The sequence below is a fragment of the Condylura cristata genome, unplaced genomic scaffold, assembly GCF_000260355.1.
Source record: "Condylura cristata isolate star-nosed mole 26May11 unplaced genomic scaffold, ConCri1.0 scaffold00008, whole genome shotgun sequence".
Classification (NCBI taxonomy): domain Eukaryota; kingdom Metazoa; phylum Chordata; class Mammalia; order Eulipotyphla; family Talpidae; genus Condylura; species Condylura cristata.
The window spans coordinates 2,769,674-2,793,183 of record NW_004567109.1 but is presented as its reverse complement, the minus strand read 5'-3'; the positions used below and the strand labels follow the sequence as shown (position 1 = coordinate 2,793,183).

At 54.0% G+C, this 23,510-nt stretch overlaps 1 protein-coding gene across 7 annotated transcripts in view; it reads right to left on the bottom strand.

The window, feature by feature from the left end:
- The window catches only part of KIF1B (kinesin family member 1B), an 84,238-nt gene that overhangs the window by 58,851 nt on the left and 1,877 nt on the right, over positions 1 to 23,510 (bottom strand). For 5 of the 7 annotated variants that reach the window (XM_012722146.1, XM_012722150.1, XM_012722148.1 and 2 more), the window contains exons 2-12: positions 10,746 to 10,822; positions 9,852 to 10,031; positions 8,027 to 8,092; positions 7,623 to 7,801; positions 6,981 to 7,092; positions 6,339 to 6,416; positions 5,625 to 5,690; positions 4,599 to 4,616; positions 1,679 to 1,754; positions 985 to 1,063; positions 328 to 470 (exon numbers count right to left, since the gene is read on the bottom strand). In XM_012722146.1, the coding sequence (XP_012577600.1) occupies positions 328 to 470; positions 985 to 1,063; positions 1,679 to 1,754; positions 4,599 to 4,616; positions 5,625 to 5,690; positions 6,339 to 6,416; positions 6,981 to 7,092; positions 7,623 to 7,801; positions 8,027 to 8,092; positions 9,852 to 10,031; positions 10,746 to 10,822 (1,074 nt within the window). The remainder of the gene's footprint in view (positions 1 to 327; positions 471 to 984; positions 1,064 to 1,678; positions 1,755 to 4,598; positions 4,617 to 5,624; positions 5,691 to 6,338; positions 6,417 to 6,980; positions 7,093 to 7,622; positions 7,802 to 8,026; positions 8,093 to 9,851; positions 10,032 to 10,745; positions 10,823 to 23,510) is intronic. The other 2 variants (XM_012722147.1, XM_004678500.2) reach the window with 1 other exon arrangement.

The following is a 23,510-nucleotide window of genomic DNA, read 5'->3' as shown; positions in this document are numbered from 1 at the left end:
CCTGGAGCCTGGGCTTCGAGCCTAGGCACTGCTGTCACTGCATTAGTCCAGAGAAACCCACCCGCGAAAACCAAAATTTTAAGACACATTTTTATGCAGTGATTAATTTTTCAGTGAGTTAATGTTTAACATTCCAAATAAACTTCAAATGGTAATGTAATAAAATTCAAGTAGTGATATGTTCATCTTTTACAGGTTCCTGGGTTCAAACGAACAACTCACAGTTTCTACAAAAGGAATTCTGAGGTCTGTGTCTCTGGCTTCACACCAGTCCCTCAAGTCTACGTGCGAAAGCTGCTGAGCGGAGCAGCGGAAGGTGTCACTTACTGTCAATAATGTCGCCCAGGCCCTGAGCGCGGAGAAGATCCTTCAGGCGGGTCACCTCCTCCTTTAACTCACGAACCAGCTTGGCGTTGGGGTCCTCATTGATGACGGCGTTGCACTTGATTTGTTTTGCACGATCTGCGTATCTAGAGCCAACGAGAAAATCCATCCCCTGCTCCGTCACCCAGACGCTCCACGTCCCACAAGCAATATTCCATTATTTCTAAACTGAACAGCTTGAACAGCTACACATTTTGAGTCTTAAGAGAAATACAACTGTAGGAAGCTTTGTGGTATTTTACGTCTCAGGGAAAAGCCTCAGCTGACTCCCTGAGATGCAGACAGTCTGCTCCTTTACAGAAAGGCCAGAAAGTGAATCTTTTCATTGTTACCTGTATTCATAACTGTTACTTTTTAACCCCTTGAGCAGTTCTGTGACAAACAGCACAAAAAGGACAAAAAACGTTCATGATCATCTAGAAGCTTAACCAAAGTCTCGCTTGGGCCATCTCAATGACTCTCCCGTGACAAAGCTCCCGCCTTGCCCGATGAAACTGACAACCTAGGCAGGCGCGTTGTCATCACGAAACCCCCTCCGCCCCGTCGCCCTGTGAGGACGGCTGTCCCCCCACAGCCGGCACCCGCAGGCCCACGCAGTACCTCAGGGTGCTCAGGGTCTCGTCGTAGTTGATGTCCGCCGGGCTCAGGGCCGCCACCATGGCAGTCCGGGAGTTGCCCCCTGCAAGGATGAGCCACCACACCTCAGTGTCCTCGGCGGTGTCAAACCCAACAGCACGACCGCGGCAGCCGGCCGCCCAGTGAGGCTCCCGCTTGGGGCGGTTCCCTCCGCCTGCCCCTGAGCCCCGCACAGCGGGACCCCAGCACCCTGCCCACATGGCTCCGCGCGCCACGAGCCACCACCACAGCCTGTCCCCACCCTCTGCACTCAGAACGTCTCTCTCAGTGACCCCTTCTCTTCAGCGAGGAGGAGGGGCACAAGGAGAGTGAGTGGAGGGAGGTGGCGACCAGAGGTGCCAAAACGCTGGCGAAAACGCAGTCAGGGCTGGCGAGTGCTGGCCTCTGCCCCTTCGGGAGCGTGGGACTTCCCAAAGGGGGGAGGGACAGCACTTTGAAGCAGGGGTGTGGGCAGGAAGCCCACTGCACCCCGAGTTCATGTTCTGAAGTCAACAAAATACAGGCGACAAGTCTGAATACAGGAGTGAATTCCACCCAACTAAACCAAGAGTGAACGTGGAAAAGAGAAGGCGCCCTCAACTCAGCACGGCGGACAGGTGAGGTGACTCTCCTCCCAGCAGACGCGGGACAGGTGGCTTCGCCGCCCCCGTCAACCTACCTAGGTTTTCTCGAAGAAGCCACGTGAGGACAGAATCTCGGTAGGGGATAAAATCCGTCTTCTTCTTCTTCTTACTCTATCAAAGAGAAAGAGATGTCTCGTAGCACCCTTAGAGGCAAAATACTCCCACGAAAGCAAACCAGCCTGAAAATCCCAAGTAAGTAAAACCCCTGATGAAGTTCCGCATCAAGTGTAAACGCTTCAAAATATCCAAAGCTCACGTAATAATGTTTGTCTTCTTCTATTTTATTTTGAGAAACGAGTGACACGCTCACAGCTGAGCGTGGACAGGAGCTGCACACACGGCCACCTGCGGTTTCCACCACTCGCAGTTTCTCGTCAGCCACCTCAGCTGTCCCTCGGGACGTCCCACTGTGTCCCCTGCCCCTTCTGGAGTAGGCGGCGGCTGCCGTGGGCGCCCCTCCCTGCGCGCTCGGGACACGCACGCTCCCTTAGCAGTCACAGCTCCATGGTCGGACTCGGGAGGGCTCGACCCATGCAGCACCAGGGCCCATTCACCTATCCAACCACAACTTTACAGGTGATAATGTCTTCGAGCCAAGCCAACATTTCACCTACTCATATTCCAGGGACACGTCTAACAGAGTGGGGCTTGCAAAACAAGTAACTACAAGATCATGACCTCACTTAACAAAATTAACCATCATCCCTTAAGATCATCCAAAACGCGACCTCTGGCAGTAGTTTTTATTTCTGCAGAAGGCAGGCTGGGGGTGAAGAAACAAGTCGTTCAGTTAATGGAATGGTCATGTCAGCAGATGAGTGGGTCGTGGCCTACCTACGTAACTGGGAATCACTACACCGGGCTGCTCCCTCACACAAGTCCAGCCACCGGCGTTGGGCGGCACGAAGCACACTAAGGCAGCCGTGGCTGGCTAAGGGAGACTAAGGCCTGGAAGGTGCGTTTCCGGCACTGCTGCTTCCTGCGACTCTTCTCATGAAGCAAACAGCATCCGTGCAGAGCCAGAGCTGAAGTGGAGGAAAGTCTATCTTTTGAAAGTGAAAGCAATGTAAACGCTTGCAGATAACGGTATCTGCTGGCTGACTGCCGTCTGAGTCTGCCACTGAAAGGCTTCTGGGGAAAGCCAGGGTTCACTGATAAACATCTCCCCGGCCACTGGCAGGTCTATAATCCACTCCTGATAGAATCTGAGGCTAAATTAGGGGTGATCTTCTTGCAAAAGCAGAGTATTTAGAAAAGGAGTTCTAAGCGGCTGACCTCTGATTTATTGAGGAAAGGAGGAGGCAAATTCCATCTCCTCCTACTCTCCCCACGAATACTCATTTGCCCAACTAGAAAGTCACTTCAAATAGCAGCTTCTATGGCTAAGCTATACAGACTGCTACAGACTTTAACCTCTCACTCATGGCTTGGTGGGGCCCAGCCTCCCCTACAAAATCTTGGAGGTCTGCAAGGTTTATTCCTTGCTGGCTCTGGCCACACCTACACACTCCTTTGCCCTTGTCCAGTGCTGAGAAACTGTGAGGTTCTGAGGATGCCCCTGCAGTGACTGCAGGCAGTGCTGTGAGAAGAAGCATACAGTTTGCAAAGTGTTCTGCACTCCTATTTGTCAGCTAGACGACATTAAGAAGGAACAGCTAAACGAAGCAGAAACAGAACTTCAGTCTTCCCACTGGAAGATGCCCCAGAATTTTAGCCATTTCTTTCCCATTTGTTCTCTTAATCAAACTGGCCTGCTGTCATAGTTGTTAAGTGCTTCCATAGTTACAGAAAAAGCTTGACTTAGATCACTAACCTCTCTAGAAATAAGCCCTAGGAAGTGCGAAAGGTAAGATCCTGATTCTTGCTCGCCCCACCGGAAATAACAATACATCTTAATTTCCTCAAAACGTTGATTGTTTTATAAAAAAAATTTATCTTGATGTTCCAGTTATGAAATAGATCCTGGTATTAAATAGCACTTTATAAAACTGATTATAAAAAACCATCTGTGAACCACAGCGTCGTGCGGGAAACGCGCGGATGGACACGAGACTGTCCCTGTCTGGCGGGGCGTTAGTGCGGGCAAACGCCCAGGCCGGAGGCCCAGCAGGTTGAGTCGTCACGGTCCTGGGACGCAGACTGGCAGTGCAGAGGGCGTCACGAGGACATAACAGCAAACAGAAGATGGGGTCTTTTAAATGGAAGGTAGATTTTCCCAGTCAACACAGACAGGCCATTACTGTGGGGCAGCAGAGAAAAAAGAGGCCGCGGGTGTGCAGGTAGCAGCCGAGCGCTTCTCGGCGCAGAGGCTGCCACAGGCTGCCGGCGACTCAGAACACACTGGGGGGCTGCCACTCTCGCAGAGGAAAGCTACTACGTTCTGGAGTGTCTGAATCCAAATAGAAGAAACAGAAAAATCTCTGGTGTTTAGATTGAAAAGGGAGCAAATAATATGCTTTGGCTACAATCAAAGAGTAGAAAAAACTATTTTTAGACAATTTTAGCCTATGGCCCTCCATGGTGAGAAATGAGCACAGCTCATACAAAGAGGCTTAAGAAGAGCAGACTGACGCCTTCTGGAAGCCAGGTGCCTTGCACACTGCCCTGAGAGACGCCTTCTACCTATGCCTGAACAGCACTTGGTGCCGGCCTGCGGCTCACCGGGAAGCCCGCGGACGGTGGCAGAGTACAGAGCTTCCTCCAATTGCTCTCTTGTTCCTTTATTCTGAATTCCTTCCCCAAATCACATCATGTTCTTGAAAAATCATGTTGGTGTGAGGCCTCATGACTCATGGTCACCCGAAACGGCAACTCTAAATCCCAGGGCCACAGAACAAATGGCAAAAAAAAAGTGTTCTGGAGGTTTTATTATTACGCTGAGGCCTCCACGCATCCTCTGAGCACCTAAGCATCATCAAAGGTTCCCCAGTTGACGTCTACCAAACCCCACCGTACCTTGCTGGTGCAGTTATCCTACAGATGAGAGCATTTAAGAGAGAGAGTGAGAACACAACATAAGCACAGCAAATAATTTGTCCGAATTTTAGGTCATAAGTTGAAAATGACTTTTCAGAGATAAACAAGAAAACATTTAACTATCTTTAGGTAAAACTGAAATCATTTAGGGCACAGGATGATTAATACTTGCTTCACTTCTCAGCTAAATAATGACGTCTCTCATGGTAAAATTACTTCCATTTCAGTGTTCCACTATTAAGGAACAGAACGAGTAAAACTCTGAAAACTACAGCGCCGCCCACCCACACCAACAGCCTTCGCCAAAGTCTGACTGCGCAAATACTGCACCCCACTTTGAACAGATTACACGGGAGAGCATGCAAAGAATGCTAAGGAGGCTCGACCGGACACAGGACGAGCCAAGGGGCGGCGAGCCGGGGGAGACGGAGGCTGGGGAAGACACGACCGCACACCCGCAGGGGGACTCTGCTCGCCACCGTGCCGTGGGGACTGACAGGCCGAGGGGCGCCGGCAGTGTAGGCAGGCACAGAGCAGAGACGCGTGCCAGGCGCCTTCACGCACTTGTGGATATAAAGAGGGAAAACAAACTAGTCAAACGCTTCTAACATTAAACTAGTTTCATGGAGTCGCTCGAGCTCTGGTGGGGGGCGGCCTGTGCACACATGGAGGCATGAAGACGGGATCCCCAAAATTCTCATTATGCAAATGAACGGTAAGTTAATAAGCACGATTAAAACTAAATAAAATGAACTTTTATCTTGAGACCAGTAGAAGAAATTATTCAAGCCTCAGTCAAACCTTAGGCTTTTCTAAAGAGCAGCTGTTGCTCGAACCTTCTACCTTTACTTCCCTTCTCCTTAATCTCTTCTCTCAGTACAAAGTCAAAGGAATATCTAATCTGAGAAGTTCCAGAAGGAGAAAGGCGGGGCTGCGTGAAAGGTCCCTCTTCCCACAGGACCATAAAATCGGACCGCACGCCCGCCGTGGGTGTGGGGCACTTACCACCTCTGCCAAGGCGGAAATCACTTTGCCCAAAGTGGTGAGAGACTTATTAATGTTCGCTCCTTCCTGAAATCAAGACCAAACGTGAGAGAATTAGGATGAAGATTTTCTACTGCTCACCCATCACATGTGAGACACGAGGCTCGGTCAGCCGTGGCTGCCTTTTATCTGGCACTGATGACCACACGTCCTAAATGTGTCTTTAATCCTCGATCTCCGCTGGCAACATGCTAACTTCACAGTCCTGAGGTCCCTGCAAGGCACCTGCGCTGCAGAAACCTACACCTGGAGCCTCCTTCACACAGCTCACTGCAAGGTGCCACGCTGGCCTTGTTAAGCGCCGTCTCTGGACAAGGTGCGCGCCCTCGGGCCTGGAGCACGGCCCTTCCCACCTGCGGGCTCTGGCAGCCGAGGCTGCCTGCTCCTCAGAATCCGAGTCACTTCCACCCTGACGGGGTCCCTGAGCTGCCACCCTGCGTGACCTGTCTTTTCACTGACGGCACAGGGCAGCATCAACAGAGGTTTTCTGCAAGGGCTGTGTGGGCTACGTGGCCTCTGTCACAATCGCCCAGCCCTGCTCCTCGGGACAGGACAGCGGCCCTGGACGAGCTGTGTCCTGGAGACACTTAGAGAAACAGGCGGTGGCAGATCCGCTCTGTGGCCGAGCTGCCGCCCTGGGCCACTGGCCGCCCGCCGGCTGGGCAGGACAAATACCTTCAGTCGAGTCCCTTTGGCTCCTGTTGAGTCAGCTCGTTCGCTTCCCGCGAGATCCACCAAGCTGATTTTACTGACCTGGTAAAGGAGAACAATATTGGCGCAGTTCAAAAATAAGCAAAGCAGAAGCAGGAAAACAAAAACATGTAAAGGCAGGAAATGAAAAGGCCTGGAGAAGACTCAAGTGAGTCACTAGGACTCTCAGGCGACAGAAGACGACAACGTGCTCCAGTCAATCTAAAGACCAGCACGGAAGCTCAGGCGACCCGTATGGCTCGCAGGAAGCGGTTTCAGGGTGAAAAAGCGCTCTCCCGCACAGTGGTACATTCTGAGATGTTTTTTCCCTTAACCTTATTTTCTATTCCACGGTTTTACTTCAGAGCCCACGCTCAGAAGTGACTTAGAGGGGAGTAAGCAGGATCAGCAGAAGACATGCAACAGTCTATGAAGTGAACGGCCACTTCCCTCCCTTCCACATAATGCAGAGAGCAAAAGGGATCTCTGACCCCCTCTCCCAGACACGACTCAGCCCGGAGATGGGAGCCCGCAGGGGTCTCTGACACCCCCCACCCCCGAGACTCAGCCCGCAGGAGTCTCTGACCCCCCCGCCGAGACTCAGCCTGGAGATGGGAGCCTGCCCACCTTCTCGGTGGAGAGGTTGGTCTCCGTGTCCTGCTTCTTCTGGGTGAAGACAATGGTGAACACAGCGTGGGAGCGGCTGCTGGTCTCGTTCATGTTGGTGGCTGCCACCGTCCTGAAGAGACACGGCAACCACAGGACAGTGGTCTTATTAGGAAGGAAATTAAAAGGACAGCAGGCCCCACCCTGTCAGCGTAACCACCAGGAGCAGAGCTTCACCGGCTCCCAGGCTGCAAGGCTATGACTCGCACACCACGCTCGTGACCCCCCGTCTGCGCACATCAAGCCGCCCTGCGGCCCAGAGGCCCCATCAGAACCATCCTTCAGACCCCACTGTCCCCTCAGCAGTCACGGAGGCATCTGACTTTTAGACTTCACTGGATGCTCATTTACTGCGGCGCCATCAGAACCAGAGGCGCACAATGATCGCCGTTTTGCCCAGCCGCGATCAACTCCCAGCGGCAGAACTTAGCGCAAGTTCCAGGCGTCTCAGCAGCGTGTGATTCTGACGCAAAGCGAGACACCTGGGGTGTGGACCCTCCCCACCCCGGCCAGTGGGGAGCTGCAGTGCCCTCTCAGACCCTCGGCCCACAGTGGGGCCTGGAGCGGGGCCCGAGCCTCCTGGGGCGCCTCTGCCCGCCGTACCTGGCCTTGTTGCCGGCGTCCATGAGGTCGGCGATGTCCGTGTAGGAAGTGACCGCCAGCTTGGAGAGGTCCTCCACGTACGGGCCGAGCAGCGGGTGCTCGCGCACACGCAGATTGCCCTTGTTTTTTGGGTTCAGCAAATCTCGGACTCTTTCACAGTAAATTTCCATGTAGCTCACCTGGCGCCAAGTGTTAAAGTTGACCAGAGGGCACAGGCAGACCCGTCTACACTAACGCGACCTGGAAACGCTCCACGCACCTGCTTCGTCTCGTGGGGCAGCGGCCCCACGGCCGTGCCTGCCTCGTCGGTGGCAGCACGGACTCCCTTCCCCAGAGTCCCCTCACCAGAAGCGAACAGTCCCCGACAGAGGCCGTCCCAGGTGGGCCGGCCGGTGAGCACTCACCTCCACGGAGTACGACATCTCTTCGTTGCAGTTGTCGTTGATTTTCTCAAACAGTTCTTCACATAGCTGCAGAGGCACAACGAGAGCGCGTGAGGCGCACGTCGGGGAAGTTCAAGACCCCCCAAACACGGGTGGCCTCAACGCGAAGGGTCATGCTTGGGTGAAATAATAACCAAGTTTCTAAGTCCTGTCGCCTCCTCTGACCTTCCTCCCTCCACAATCACACCTCCAGGTGCCTTGGAAAGAAAGCCGCCTGCCGGCAGCCGGCGTGCGCAGCCCCACCGCCGGAGGCCGCGGGCGGAGAAACTGCGAGACTGTTCTGGTATCTACTGCTGCTCACAGACCCACGGCACCGTCGGAGCTGCAGCCGCGCCTCTGGAGCTGCTGCGTGTGGGTGCGTGCCGGGCCTGGCGCTCAGCCCGCAGAAGCACCGGCAAGACGCCGCTCCGGCACGGCGCCGTTTCCACTGGGAACCTCAGTTCTTCTCGACCAGGGAAATTATAAATTTCACTCTCCCTGCACCTTGAATTTATGTTAAATGTGACGTTTCAATAAGAACAATGAGAAGCCATTGAATTTTCTTTCGCTAGACTTTAGCATTAAGGCGAATAATCCACTGGTGGGAAATGGATTATATGTTCATGATTCCCTTGAACACTAAAAAAAGTTGAAATAGATTATAAGTGAGAGATTGTAAATCATCATCTTTTAAAAATCCAAACTTTTACTAGGAAAAAAATACACTGTAATCATGAAAGAACTGTAGGAACAACGAACCAAAGCCCGGGGCAGGGGTGGGGGGATGGGGGAGGACCCCTCAGCGCGGCGACCGAGGCCTGTGACTCGCCGACGCCTGGAGCCAAAGGCAGCTCCGAGGAGGAGCAGCAGCTCAGCCGGCCTCGGCCTCGCTGTCTGAACCCTGGCTCTGCCCGCCCTTGGGCAGGGACACGCCCTCCTTGGCAGTCTCCTCAGCCCCTACTCCTTGGGCTCACAGAGGATGCAGAGTGAGGATTTACAGCCACGTAGACCTGAGTTTGGCACAGCTGTTTCTCCAATTAGTATCAGCCACTGCTGTACACAGAGGACAGTTCCTAATTATATCTTACAGCAAGTACATTTTTTTACAGGAAAAGTCTAGTATGTTCAATTTTTTTTTTCTGAAATTTCCCCAACCCTTATTAATAATTAAGGATTTTAATTATATTGCTGAATTCAATGTTATAGCCCAACAATCCATTAGAAAAAGTAGCTAATGCTCCCTTATGTATTTTATTCTCAGGAAACAGATGGACACAGACGCCTATAGTAAAACAATACTTTAAAAATAATGGCAAATATCACTAATAAAAGCCAACCATGTTCCTGTTATTGACAAAGTTCTTTGCCAAAGCCCTTTGCCACGCCCAAGCAAGATCGAATGACTAAGTGCTCTCAAGAAAAGACATCACAGCATGAGTTAAAAGTATAGTGCTGAACGATGAAGTGAACAAAAAGTACCTCTGAAGGAGGCAATCAAAAAAAAAAAAAACAAAAACAAAAACCCAAAACCAGAACTTTCCTGGGATGACCCACACATGCAACGGGATCGACTCCCCTTCACCAGGCTCCTGCCAGCTGGTCTGTTCATCAGCTGGAAACGCCGCTCAGGGGAAGGGACTTGAGTCAGCACCGAGCTCCCCCCCTCGCAGGAGCTGAGCACACCCCACCTGTTGCTGGGGACTTTCAGCTCCTCCACCAGACGGGGCGGCGACACAGTGATTGTTACAGCACAACTGGAGGCAAATTTGAGTGGAATTTGCAAGCAAGTTTTGGTGCTTTGCCTTACCTGTGGGATGATGCCGGCCTGGCTCTCTTCCTGTTTGCCCATCATGGTGTAAGACTTCCCGGCGCCCGTCTGCCCGTAGGCGAAGATGCAGACGTTATAGCCCTCGAAGGCGTGCAGGAGCATTTCCTTCCCGATGTCGTTGTACACCCGGTTCTGAGATGCGAAACAGGGGTCTTCCGGCTGCAAAGAGGGAGCATCAGCGAGCGGCGCCCGACTCCTACGCTTGGCTCTATTTCACTGCTCCTACCACCAGTGAGCGCTCAGCCAGAAGTCGCCTGAAACATGCCCTCCCCTTCGAAGTCTCTCCACCATTTATTTTTCTCATTAACCTTGCACGTGTACACCCGCACCTGCACACAGCACATGACACACAGACACGCACACCTGCACCCACGCACACATGCGTGCACGCTCACACACGGCTCACAGAGACACGCCTACCTGCTCACGTGCACGTGCACGGCCCTACGTGTCAGTACGGGCAGCCATAACAACACCTCCGTGAGGTTTCCTCACATGCTGACATTTCATTTTCCATAACCCTAAGGCTCACCCTTCTGTCCACAGTGAGCCCCAAGGGAGAAAATTTTAGTAGAAAATGAGATGGAAAGACCAAGGTCAAGGCCCTCTCTAAAATCACTTGGCATAACAAGCTCCAGTGTGAGGCTCCTTCTCAATGATCAGCTTTCCGTGGCCCGTTTCCCATCCCCTCCAGGGCCCTTCCCTGGGCCAGCGCTCAGGGGAGCTAAAGCACCCCCCACAACAGGAGCAACGGCCCCAGGGGGAGCGGGGTGCCTAGGCTTGTTTCCTCTCAGGGGGGTGGGCAGCTGCCTTCCCTGGAGCGCCAGCAGGAGCACCCACAGGCCACGGGCCCTCCCCGCGCGGGGCACTCACCGAGGTGTGCGACCAGTAGGAGTAGTCGAAGCTGAAGGACTTTGGCGCTTCCTTTGGGTTCTTTGGGTTAATAATACCTGGGGGTGAGAAGGTTTCCTGGTGTAAGTCACCGCGTGCAGCCACGGTCAACTTCAAAACATCCAGGTCAGTCCGTTCAGGCCAGTGAATCAGCCTCTCTAGGGCGATCCAAACAGCACCCACCTTTTGAGCAGACGTCTTTACCCAGAAGTAAAGAGAATCGAAGTGACACCTGTCCCTGGGTGTCACCAGGATTCAGAATGGACGCGGAAGGGCCGAGTACGAGCTGTGTGACTGAACCCGGGGTGTCTGCGGCCCAAACTCAGAAGTGCTAAGTGTCAGTGAGTTACTGTAACAGAAATGTCACCATTGCGAGGCGCCTCCCAAACCCTGATGTTTCAGCACTTCAGAAATAAAAATGGAATTGTTTAACTTCATCTAGCAACTATTTGAAGCAAAGATTCCAAAGACTTTATGTATTTCAGAAAGCCCGGGGTAATAAGCAAGGAAGAGCTTCGTTTCTGGACCCCAGAGCTGGCCGCAGCCCCGGGCGACGTGGGCGTGAGACCACCGAGCCAGCTGGGCGAAGCTGTCACAGCAAACTGGTCGACTGGCAGCAGCGCCTCGCTGGCCTCGTGGAGCCTCCTCGGGCGCCGGCCTCGCCGGCGGCAGGGCTGACGGCCCGCGACTCCGTGCTCGCAAAGCCCAGCTCCTGCTGGTTCACGTGGAACAGAACCTTCCTAACGGGTGGCCATGGAATCTCTGCAGAGGCCAGACGTGGACTCTAAGGCAGGGCACATCGCAGGCCAGCGAGAGTCGGGGGTAAAAAATACGTCTGTCCAGGCAGCCGCTGCTCGGGCGCGGCTCTGCGGGCGCGGCCAGCTCTCAGGCCCAGCCTCAGATGCTGGCCAGCACGAAGCAGCTCAAGCGGCCAGACTCGGTGACGGGGCCAGGTCCTGCAAGCACACCTCCCCTCACTGAGGGCCGTCGGCAACACGGAGCAGCGAGCCGGGGGTCTGCGTGCAACCCCGGTGGCCCCAGCCGCTCAAGCAGGTGGCTCAGCGTCCCCACTTCACGGCAGGGAAACCACCAGCTGAGGCCACGTCACTGACCCCAACAGCCAGCATCGCGCGTGGCTGACCCAGGAAGTGCCTTAAGCGGACGCCCCAAAGGGCCCAGACACCCCGCCAGGAAGCTCACCCCAGGTAGCAGTCGCCCGGCGGGGCCCACGGCATCCTGACACAAAGAAAGAGAAGCTCCTGACTGAGAAAACGAGCCAGCGTGGAAAATGAGACCGTGATTTCTCGGCCAAAGTCCACTGGAGTCCCGGGGACGTGGTACCCGTATCCACAGCTCTGCCACGGAAGGGACCCTCAGCCCGGCCTGGGCCTGGTGGGTCCCCTCCAAAGCTGGGAGCCACCCAGGGGCCCAGACCACTGCCAGGTAGATTTCAGTTTCATGCAATTCTGTCCCATTTTCAGGAGCGTTGGAAGAAAAGTAAAACAGAGGGTGCTCTGGGTAGATGGCACACAGATGCCTTTTATCAACTTCCTAGCAAGACTGAGAACTGCACCAGCAGCAAGAGCTGGGATACTCCACACGGGGACTCTTACCCAAGTCAGCCAGCGAGGACGGTGGGCAGGGCTTCCAGCTCGCATGAGGAGGCCCGAGGTGGGGCTGGAGCTACAGTGGATGAGCACGCACGGCCAAAAGCCACGTCTTCACCAAAGTCCACGCTGCTGCTCAAGTGGCCGGCCCCGGGCTGCCTCCCCCCACCCCCACCCCTGGGGCTGCCTCACCGGCCCCCAGGCTTTGGGTAGGACAAGACTCCCATTTCCGCAGGAGGTGGAGTCCAGAAGACACATTTCTGAGGACTGGAATGAGACATTCTGTGTATGTCACAGTGTGTCAGTTCTTCTCAAGGCACCTTTTCACGCCGCTTTTAAGCTCCTTTTGCACAGAGGCCTCTGGCACAGTCTAGACCTAGACCCACTTCCACGAGCAGCTCTTCACAGATGACCTGGGGTCACCTTTGACTCTCTCCTCTTGTTCTGCACCTCTGTCCACCCTGTCGGCTCCACTTTCCAAGCGTCCAGAAGCTCCTGGCTTCTCCCAGCACCACCTTTACCTGCTGGTCCACCACACTCTCCACCCTGGGTGACCACATCTCTCCACTGGGCTCGGAGTTCCGCAGGGCTCTGGACAGTGCAGGCTGCAGTCTTTCTTGAAACCAACGCAGGTCAATCCTGCCTCCTGGGAAGACCTCAAAGGGCTTCCCATCAGACACAGAGCAAACCCCCCAGGCTTTCATCGCCCATCTCCCACCCTCCCTCGGATCTCCTCTCCAGAGCCAGTTCTCCACTCCGGGACCTCCCACCCCAGGGCCTTTGCACGGCTGCTATGGCAGGAAGGCTCCTGCGGCCTGGACATGAAGCGCCAGCTCCCTAACCTCATACGGGTCTGCTCAAACGTCACCTCGTCAGATGGCCCTTCTCGGACCAGCCTAGCTAAGTCAGTACCCACTTCCTCTCCAACCAGCTGGCCGGCTTTAGTTTTCTTCCTGGCACTCACGACCGGCTGGTTTATTCTGACTCACTGGAATGTTGGTTTCAGAGACCAGAATGTGTTTCATTCACTGCTCTGTGCCCAGCGCCCAGGACAGTGTCTGAAACATGCGAGTCACGCAGAGGACCAGAGACGCAGGGTATCCCTCTCCTCACAGAGTGTTACTCCCTGTGGTGGGCACCACGTCCCCTGTCTACGTCAACCCCCTGGCACTGCAGGTGAGGCGCTTGTCAGTGAACAGAACGCAGACCGCTCACCACTGGCTTCCGAGTCTTGTCTGCACAGGCAGTCAGCTCAGCTTCTGGAAAGAAGTACTAATCTCTGGGGGAAACAGAATGTAACTTCCAACCTAGAGAGTAGAAACGTAACTTTTAGGAAACAGAAGTTTGGGTGTGCAGGGGACAGAAGGACAGAACCAGGTTTGAGGAGCAGAGGCAGGGACGCAGTGCACGGCCAGGGGCAGGCGGGCGCGGGCTGGGGCACCTCTCCTCGGGACCCACACACTGTCTCCTACAGTTGTATTCTGTAGGAAATATGGCGTCTCAAGGTTGGCAGCAAAGCTCTTACTACTGAAATTTACTGCTGCAAATTCTTTTTCCAGTGTTCCACAAACAACAGCTGCTTACCTTGCATGGGATTCTGACCGCACACACTAGATACACACCCCAGGGGCACAGGTCACATGATAAACACCAAAAGATTTCAATAAACACTGATATGCTCAGCACTCATCTTCCCCTGAAACCTATATTCCACTGGGGGGTGTAGGGCCCAGCACCCGGTGAGTGCCCAGCAGAGTGGGGGCCTCAAAAGCACTGGCTGAATCTTTGCAGAAAACCATGACCACATCACTCAAAGGCCATCCACAAGGCATGTGTGTCACGGCCTTTCGTCCCGACAAGTTCGCTTTCCTGATCTTCCTGTCTTGTCTTTCCCATGCCCCGGCCTCGGTACCAACACTCAAGTTGGAAATAATGCTGGTTTCCGTGCTAACGTCAGCCCTTCTCAGGAGGATTACTGCAAACGAGCCCAACTCTCATTTTAAGGAAGGAAAAAGCTAAACGGCACTGCGAGTCAGCAGGCGCGCTCACGGGGCACTGACAGTGCAGACGATGTGCCAGGCGCTGTGCCGAGGGCACAAAAGCAAGTACAAAGGTATCTCCTCCCTTCTAAACTTGCAGCCCATGAGAGAGACAGGTGCATAGCCACACAAAACTCACACTGGTGCATTCAAACGGTGGTAGAGTCATGCTAGAGAAGCCGGGCCCTTCCAGAGCACGCAACTAACATACAAAGGAGACATACTCGAAAGAGGAGACTTTCCAGTCAGCTCTGAGTTGCAGCCTGCAAACTGAGTGTCCCTGCCCAGCAGACAAGAGCACAAGGCCATCCACGTGGACCCGAGTCTGTGAAACACCTGTGCACACTCTGCTGCCAATGGGCAAAGCCAGCCTCATCGAGTCAGGACTAGCTGGAGAGATCAACTCGGGGTCCCCAGCCTTTGCACCTCCGCTTCAGTACGAAAGCGACTGAGGGCCTCCCCGGCATGCAGTGGGTAAAAGCACAGCTCTACGAAGCTATGGCAGCCGCTGCAGCTGCAGCACGAGTTCAATCCCTGGCCAGGACCCCCAGGGCGCAGCAGACCCCTCCTGTCTTCCCACTGCTCCCCTCAGCTGTGTACTTTGTCAATGTGCCTGTTCTGTTCCCCATTCTGCCTCTGGAGAATCCTCTCACCCCCGCACCTCTGGCCTATACCCCAGTTCTGTGTGCACACATAAATAAATCTTAAGGAAAAAAAGAAAAGAAAAAGCAAGCAGACAAACCCCAGCATCGCCTTCCTCCGTGCCCATAGCGTCCAAGTTTAGGTCAAAGGAACGTAGAACTACTAGTCACCCCCAATCAAGAACTGTATTTTTAATGTCAGTGACTCACTGTTCCTATGCATTCAAGCTTACGTGGCTGTCAGACTTCTTCCGGGGTCAAATTCTCCCTTTGAGCCTCCAGCAAGCTCCTAAAGTGCTACGGACACTCTCATTTCAGGTAACAGGTGAGAGAGCGAGAGCTGGTGCAAACTATGATTTGCAGAAAAATATGTATTCGGTCATTTAGATGACTTCTCATATCAACTTGGCCTTTACACACACAGTTCCTGGTTCAGCGCTCACAGAAAGTTTGGCATTTCCAAAGCGCAGGGAGTGAGAAAGAGTCTGTGTGAATGAGGTGACTACCTGCGAGTGCCCACAGGTGGGGGGCTGGAGGGCCAGGCGTGTGATGAGAGGACTAGAATGTCCAGGCCCACCCCCGCCGCCAGGCCCAAGCCAGGGAGAGGGCTGGAGGGCGATGCCGAGGGCCAGCTGGTGAACGAGACATTCCCATGTAAGAGCCCCCATAAAAGCCCCAAAGAAGGGGCTGCAGACAACCCTGGGGTGGGGAGCGCACAGCAGGCCGGGGTCCGTGCCCCCGGGGAGGCATGGGCGGTCCGCACCACCCCGTACCTTGCTCTGTGCACGCTTCCACCCGGCTTTTCCTGAGCTTACAGCGTTGTGATGAATTGGCGACCTAGTGAGTAAGTGGATTTCCTGAGTTCTGTCAATTGCTCAAGCAAATTAACTGCACCACAGAGGGGACCTGGGAGCCCCATGAAGCCCTGTGCTTGACTGGACACACTGGCATTGACTTGGTCGCAGTGGAAAGCGCAGCCTGGGCCTTGGACTGGCTCTGAGGAGGAGGAGGAAGCCAGCTGGCAGAGCTCTGGCCGGTGGGTCAGAGGCACAGACAACAACCTGGGCTTGTCATTAGCACCCAAAATGCAATTACAGAGACTAACACCTGTGAGATCTAAAGTCCTCTATGGGGAGAAGGTGGCAGAACTGAGTTGAATTCTCCAACCCCTTCCTGGGCCCTGAGAAATCCACACCCACACATACACCCACATTGCACCAGGGTCTAGAAACCCTCTGAGGCTGGTGTCAGAGAAGCTGGACTTGCTAGAATGACCCAGGGGAGATGGAAATCCATGCGCTGGGAAAGAGAAAGGGCAGGGGTGAGGGGCCTCTGACCCCTGGACGGCCGCCCAGCGTCGGCAGAACGGGAGGCGGCAGCAGGCCTGACTCCTGGCTGGGTCCAGCTCCAAGAGGAGACACTAAAGGCACCGCCTCAGGCACCGCCCCGGGCACCACTCCCGCAGTAGCTTAAGTGGAAGTGGAAGAACGTGCGGGTGATGCTGGACAGGTCAGGCTCTGTCACCTTGAGCGCTTCAGTCATCATCAAAGCCACCTAGCCAGGGAAAGTTGCACAGAACGTGCCTGGAAGCCCTTTGGCTCCCAAGAAGGTCGGCAGTGTGAAGGCCTAACTCATTCATCCTAAGCTTCCTCCACCTGCGCACCCTCACCTGTGGCCCTTGGCCACCCACCGCCACCAGATCTGACTGATTCTGAGACTGTTCAAGTCGCCCTCAGAGATCAGAAGCACAGACTCAGGCCGGAAGACCTGACTGTCCTCTTTCCAAACCCAAAGGGAAGCTGAGCCCGCGCTCAGGGCTCCCCGCTCCTCTGTGTTCAGATGATTCACTCTGCTCCCGCAGTGACACTCCTCCCACCCAGGGGAACTGGGCAGCAGCAGCCCCCCGGGAAAGGTCGCCTGGGCCTTACCCAAAAGAAGGGGAAATGCCCTTAAAGTGACAACCATGTCATAGCCTATAGGTTTCACTTAGTTTATTGATGAAACTACGAGACTTCTTTCTTGGCGTCCTCAGAAGTCATAATTAGCCTACAAGGTGCCCCCAGACGCCCCCTTTCCCTTGACTTCTTTCCAAATGCCACTTCACAGAAAGATGCAGAAATGTTTTCATTACTAAGCCCTGGAAAATACGGCAGTCAAAACAAGGTTTGCACTTAAAAGCCCTTTTTTATTCTCTAGAATAAATTCTGTTTATCTAATATCTGGAAGCCTCTATGTAGCAATTACACTGTTGTTGGCAAACTAGAGAATTTGCCCACAACTACAATTAACATATCATGTGGCAACACTGTAACTTTATATTAACTTTTCTAGTTTAGTATGTTTTAGGCTTGTTAAAATTCCCAGTGACGAATCTTGGGCGCAAATTTCCTCTTCCAAAAGTTTCCTACATCCAACATTAGGAAAACTGACTGTAAAATACTCTGCACACCACTTACATTACATCGAATCATAAAACTGAAACCCATAAACACAGGCTTTAAAGGGAAATGTATTATTTTTAAACACACACACAAATGGTAAGTTTGGAGCAAAACACCTACAATCCTAAAATCACTGAATCACTTAAAGCAACACATGAGTACCAATCTTGTAAACAGGCTAAGTATATTCTGTATTCACTAGATATTCAATCCCAGAGGATTAAAAATACACAGTAGGAAAACAAAAACTACTAACGCTGCAGTGCCGCAGTATTACAACCAAACACAAACATGCTAGCAATACCGGTCACCGAGCAGATCCCCAACTAGCGACGGTTTGCTCTTCCTGAACAAATCTGAGTAACAGGAAGGCCTAACTCTCATCATTCTAAGTGATGACACGAAGATGTCTGAATTAATAATAATAACAACCACGCCCTTTTTATTCAGTTTCTCTGTATCCAGATGTTAGAGTATTCTATTTTAAAAAGGTGCATTTACTCGACATCATGATCAGACTATTAGTGGCCCTCCCCAGAAGTCTACACTCAGGCCCTGTGCTGGGGTGCTCTGCACTGTCCACGGAACAATCAGCCACAAACAGCCCAGGGCCGTGGGTGCAGCCCCCACCCCGCACCATGGGGTGGCCTGTGGCTCCCACTCTCCTGCCTGGGAGCTGTGTGTCCCAGCAGGTAACTGAGGCTCCTGCCACTGCCACGGCTGCCACCAACGCTGGAGCCGCCACAGGCTCCGCGGTTCCGTGGTTGGCTCCGCCACTGTGGCCAGAGCTTCTGCCTCCAAAGTTCCCTCCTTCCATGGGTCCAAAATTTTAAATTGATTCCTGCACCTGCCAGAACTGCTTCCACCCCATGCCGGCCACCGCCGGTGACCCCCAAAGCCACCTCGACCACTGAGGTTTCTGCCACGGCCAAAGTTGTCACTCTCACCGGAACCACCCCTCGACCACCAAAACTCTCCAGACCCAGGCGCCCTCTCCGGCCAGACAAGGCCCAACCAGGGCTTGCCCAGATGGGGGCGCCTGACCCCAGCACTCCTCAGCGTGGCGTCTCCAGACACGGGCCACACATAGGTCACCCAAGGTTCCAGAAGCAAAGTCCGCCTTGCCACACCTCGGTGGCTCGATTCAGCCCCTTCACTCTCCCCTGTTGCCTGAAGTCACCTCTCAGGACGTTTCCCAGCGTCTTTCACACCACCGCAGAACTCTTGCTCCCAGGGAAGGGCCGGCAGGCCTCGGGAACCTCCTCTGGACACGGCCAAGGCCCGCACCACCTCCCACGGCCTGGTGTCCTGGCAGCCGCCTCCACGGTGGCTTAAGATGGCCCGGAGCCTCTGGGGAGCTGTGTGGGGCCTCCCCACTGCGCGGTCTGGGGGCGCTCCCCAGGGCTGAGTGGCTTCCCAGATGCTCACGGTGGCGTCAAAGCTGAACCTGACTTAGAGCTTCGCAGCTGCCCCGGCCCATGGGATCTCACCTGGACGTGACGGCCGCGGGAGGCGTTTCCGGTTCACACGGCAGCATCCATGGCAGAAAGGTAAAACAAATTTTAACCTGACGGTCGAGTGAGGGCCCTGCCCTAGAGCCATACAGCCAGGGCTCGTTCTCTGGGTCTCCCAGGCCCTAAGCGGGTGACCCCAGCAAGCCAGTACCCACCGTCTGAAGGGGGGGCAGAGCACCAGCTGCAGTCTTGGGGGACAGGGGGGTCAATCCCGCTGGTCCCTGAGTGCCCCCAAGTGCCTACTGCTGTCGCCGATGAGTGCGGGCCGTGGTGCTGGGCTTGACTTTCCCCCCTAAAAGGCACTCTAAAGAGTAAGGACGCTTTTGCTCTGCTTCTACCCACTGTGCGTGCTCCACGGCATTCTGCCATGCAGCCCCGCCCAGAGCAGAGCCCCGCCCAGCGCCCCACTCCGCAGGCGGCCCACGTGTGGCCGCGTCTGTCCTCCGGGCTCTCTTGCTCGGCTACTGACCCCAGACAAGGCTCAAAACGCCACAAAAGCTCCCAGCTCTGCGTGCTGACTGCATAGCCCAGTTCCCCAAGATGCTCCCAAAACGGGCTTCGCGTTTTATCCCCGCCTCGGGCGCCGCCTTTCTCCCGCCGCGGCGGGTGCAGCGCCGGGGCCTCGAGCGGTGCGTCCGGAACAGCAGCACAACCCTTCATTCGCTTCCAGAGTCAAATCCACACAGGCCCGCGACCGCGGTCCGGTGCCCATCTCTCCACCCTCCAGACCACCTGCCCCAGCCCCGCCACGCGTCACCCCTCGCTGGCAACGCCCCGCGGTCTGCGGTCGGCGCCGTGTTCCTGGCATGGCCCTTCCACGTGAGCTCCAAGGCATCTAGGCACCAGCAAGGCCGCTCTCCCTGGGCAAACAGATGCCTCTCTGAAGGCCACAGGAAGCCCAGGGTGGGTGTTCGCTAAGGCACCGTCAAAGACTAGAAAGGTACGACGCATAGTAGCAGAGAAGGATTGTTGCTTAGACCACTCTTTGCCACTTGGGGCTCCAGATGTGAGAACTCAGGAAGCAGAAGAGTCTCAGCCAGCCGCTGAGCGCTCTGATCACACAACAGAAAGGCCCCTTGCCGCGGGCCAAGTGCTGCCGCCTTTCCCTGGGATCCCAACGAACACTGCTCGCTGCCAGACAGCACGCACAGGACAGCGCCTCGTCCCCCAGACGGCGGCCCCGCGCGACCTCACAACCACCCGGGCCTCGGCTGGCCAGCCTGGCGACTCCCCACTCTGACTCAATGGAGAACCTACGGCTCAAGGGCCTTGTGACAGAGGGTGAGTCCAAAATGACCAATTCATAACCAGAACTCTCCAGAGTACTAGGCGCACCTTCCTGAATGATGCGTAAGAGCTGAGGGGTGCACTGAACGAGATGGGGGACAGGCCTGGTGGAGGGAAGGACAGGCCGTGACAGGTCCCGCCTGTATTCTGGGTGAAGCGGGAGCCATGTCAGAATTCAGCAAAAACCCAGCACAGCTTGGGTGTGAGGAGCCATCTGCTGAGACTGGATGGCCAGGCGACAGGGCCCGAGGCCAGGACACCGAGCAGGCGGGGGTGGTCACGCGGGTGAAAGTGGAGAGGGCCTGGACTTGCTGAGGCAGACCCACAGGAGTCCTGCTGGCCTGGACGGGGGGAGAGGTGTCGCGGTGGTTTCAGGGCGTCAAAGAAAAGCTGCCATTAACTGGGGTGGGGAGAATGCAGGGGGCAAAGGAGGAGGAGGATATTATCAGGAACTTGACTTAGATCATGTCCGTGTGAAATATTAGCCAGACAGGAAGGACACAGCGGCACACACTCCCAGAAGCAACCCTGGCCCCGCCACCCTCAGCAATACTCAAGACCTGGGGGTGTGCCTGATGCCGGCCACGTGGGAGGCCGGCGCCCCGGCCTGCAGGACGGATGGAGAGGCTGGGACCTGGTAGGGATCTTCTCCCTGTAAGTGTTTAGATGAAAATGTGAGTATCTCTGATCTACTAATCATATCTCTAAAGATTTCTTGCTGGGAAACTGTCTGGGAATGTGCACAGACATTTCTCTTTGAGAATGCTTACAAGAGTGTCACATAAGGAAAAAACAACAAATTAATCAAATCTGATACGTCCCTATTAAGGAATATAATTACTAAAAGCTATTAAGAAAATCCTCAACGACACTGAGATTTTAGACCTCACAAGGCAAGTCACAAACAGCGTACAATACCCCAGTTGAGGAACAAATTTAGTACCCGAAGGAGCAGGCGAGAGGCAGACCCCGAGCGGCGGTTCTGCCTCCGCTCAGGGCTTTACGTTACTGCCCAGTAGTTTGATTGCTTTTGTTTTCAGAATGAAAAGCACCTTTAAATTACACAGGGAGGCCCTCTCTGGTGGTGCAGTGGGTTAAAGCACAGCACTGAGAATCTAAAGCCGCTTCCACATGAGTTCGATTCCCGCCTGCCCCGGAGGTGACCACATGGCGCGGCAGACCTCTCCTGACCCGCCCGCTGCTCCCCTCAGCAGTGTACTTCGTCGATCTGCCTGTTCTGTTCCCCACTCTGTCTCTGGTGAAGCCTCTCACCGCCCCTGAGCCTCTGGCCTGTACCCCAGTTCTGTATTCACAAATAAATAAATCTTTAAAAAAAAAAAATTACACAGGGAGTGGCTTACATCCCTCCTGGTATGAAGAATAGCTGTGCCCAGCACCTTGTCCTGAAGAGACGGTGAGGGACACCCATGCGGACAGCTGGTCAGCTGCCTCCCGGCCTCTCCCCGGCTACGGACATCAGGCTGCGGGCTTGCTGAGCTGAGCCAGGCCCACCGCAGGGGCTCAGCCCGCAAGCCCGCAGCGCAGGCCCATCAGGAAGGGGGAGCATACGCCACCGTGCGCTACGAAACACTAGGATTTAACCAAGCCAGGCCCTCCAGGGACCTCAGGTTTCACTTTGCACTGCTGTATTTCAAAAACACTTGCAGAAATGACAACTTTGTACATCTTTGAACAAATATATATTCAGCAGAAAAACGACAAAAGAAAGGTAAAGCAAAATTAACTCACCTGATTCCTAACAGGTACCAAGCACCTCTCCACCCTCTTCTACATTACCGGGGGAGACCTCCCGGCAGGAACTTTCCACTGCATTCCACCTGCAATCAGCTCTGATTCCTGTGAGCAACAGCCCAGGCTCACATGCAGAGCTGCCTTTCAATGCAGCTGACAAAGGTGGCTACAGAAAATTCATTCCATGTTTTCAACAATTTTAGGTACAAAATGCACGCTCTCTAGACCTTAATGCCAGTGGGCTATTTAAAAAAAGAAATAACAAACCACTAGTAATTCCTAAACACAGCAAGTGACTCATTGAAAATCTCCCACATCTATTATTTGTGTTATATAGACAAATTACTAAGAAGCTGCCACATAAAACAGAAATGGAAAACTTTAGCAGAAAACCAAAATTGCCAAAAATTCTAAAGGAAAGTTTCTCATAAAATTAGATAATTAGCTGTCCAAGAACAAACACCCTTTACAAGAAGCAGAATTACTCCAAACCTGCACCACGACAAAGTGTTGCTGTCCTAACCAAAGTATCAGTTACCTTTAATAATAAACAGGCATTTCTCCTTCAGTATTTCATCCAAAGACAGGCATATTTTCAATCCTGGAGATGAGCCAGAATGGGCAGGTCAACTCACAGACGCCTATTGCCCCCCCTAAGTTCACATTATTTTTCACATAATCAAAATGAGGTCAGCAAGGGAGCTACATGTCTCAGAAACTGAGTTCTGACCAGCCAACACCAACAGTCTCGCAAGGAGCTTTCACTGAGACTGAGGACCAGAACACAGCCTCAGCCAGCAGAGCCAGGCCTGTTCCTCACACCTGCAGGGCTGCAGAAACCTTCCCTTCACCGCATGCTCTGACGGTGTGTCCCCAGAGTCCCTGGCTTGTTCTTGGTTTCCCATTTGGCGCTCAGCACACACCCAGCGGCCAGCGGGCGCCTGCTAATGCGCGAGGCCCTGTTAACGCAATGGCCGCTCTCTCGCGACAAGATCGCAAAGGAAGCAACTTTTACGCCCTGTAAACATGAATTATACTATCTATGTATTTAAAATATACAGTGTCGTCAAGACTAAAAAATAAGTGATGAATTACACTGTGCTACTGAGTAAAAGGGAAAAAGCCATCTTGAGAGATGCTGCTGCTGAAGCTGCCTCTAGAGGAAACGTGGGCAAGCTGCTCCTGCGGAGAGGAGGGAGCAGGGCCGGGCTGGAAGGGAGGCGCCAGCCGCTCTCCGCCTGTCCGGCTTTATGCCAGGTAAAGGAATGTCTCACCTGTTCTTGAGGATCAAGATAATGGGTTTGACCTTGATAATGCATATAAACGTGAACAATTTCAGAGGTAGGCCTTCTAAAATAATCTGCCATTAAGAAAAACATTATGGTCCCTCCCTGGTGGCGCAACAGGTTAAAGAGCTGCATCACAGCAGCATGAGCTCAACCCCCCCCCCCAGGGAGCTGACCCAC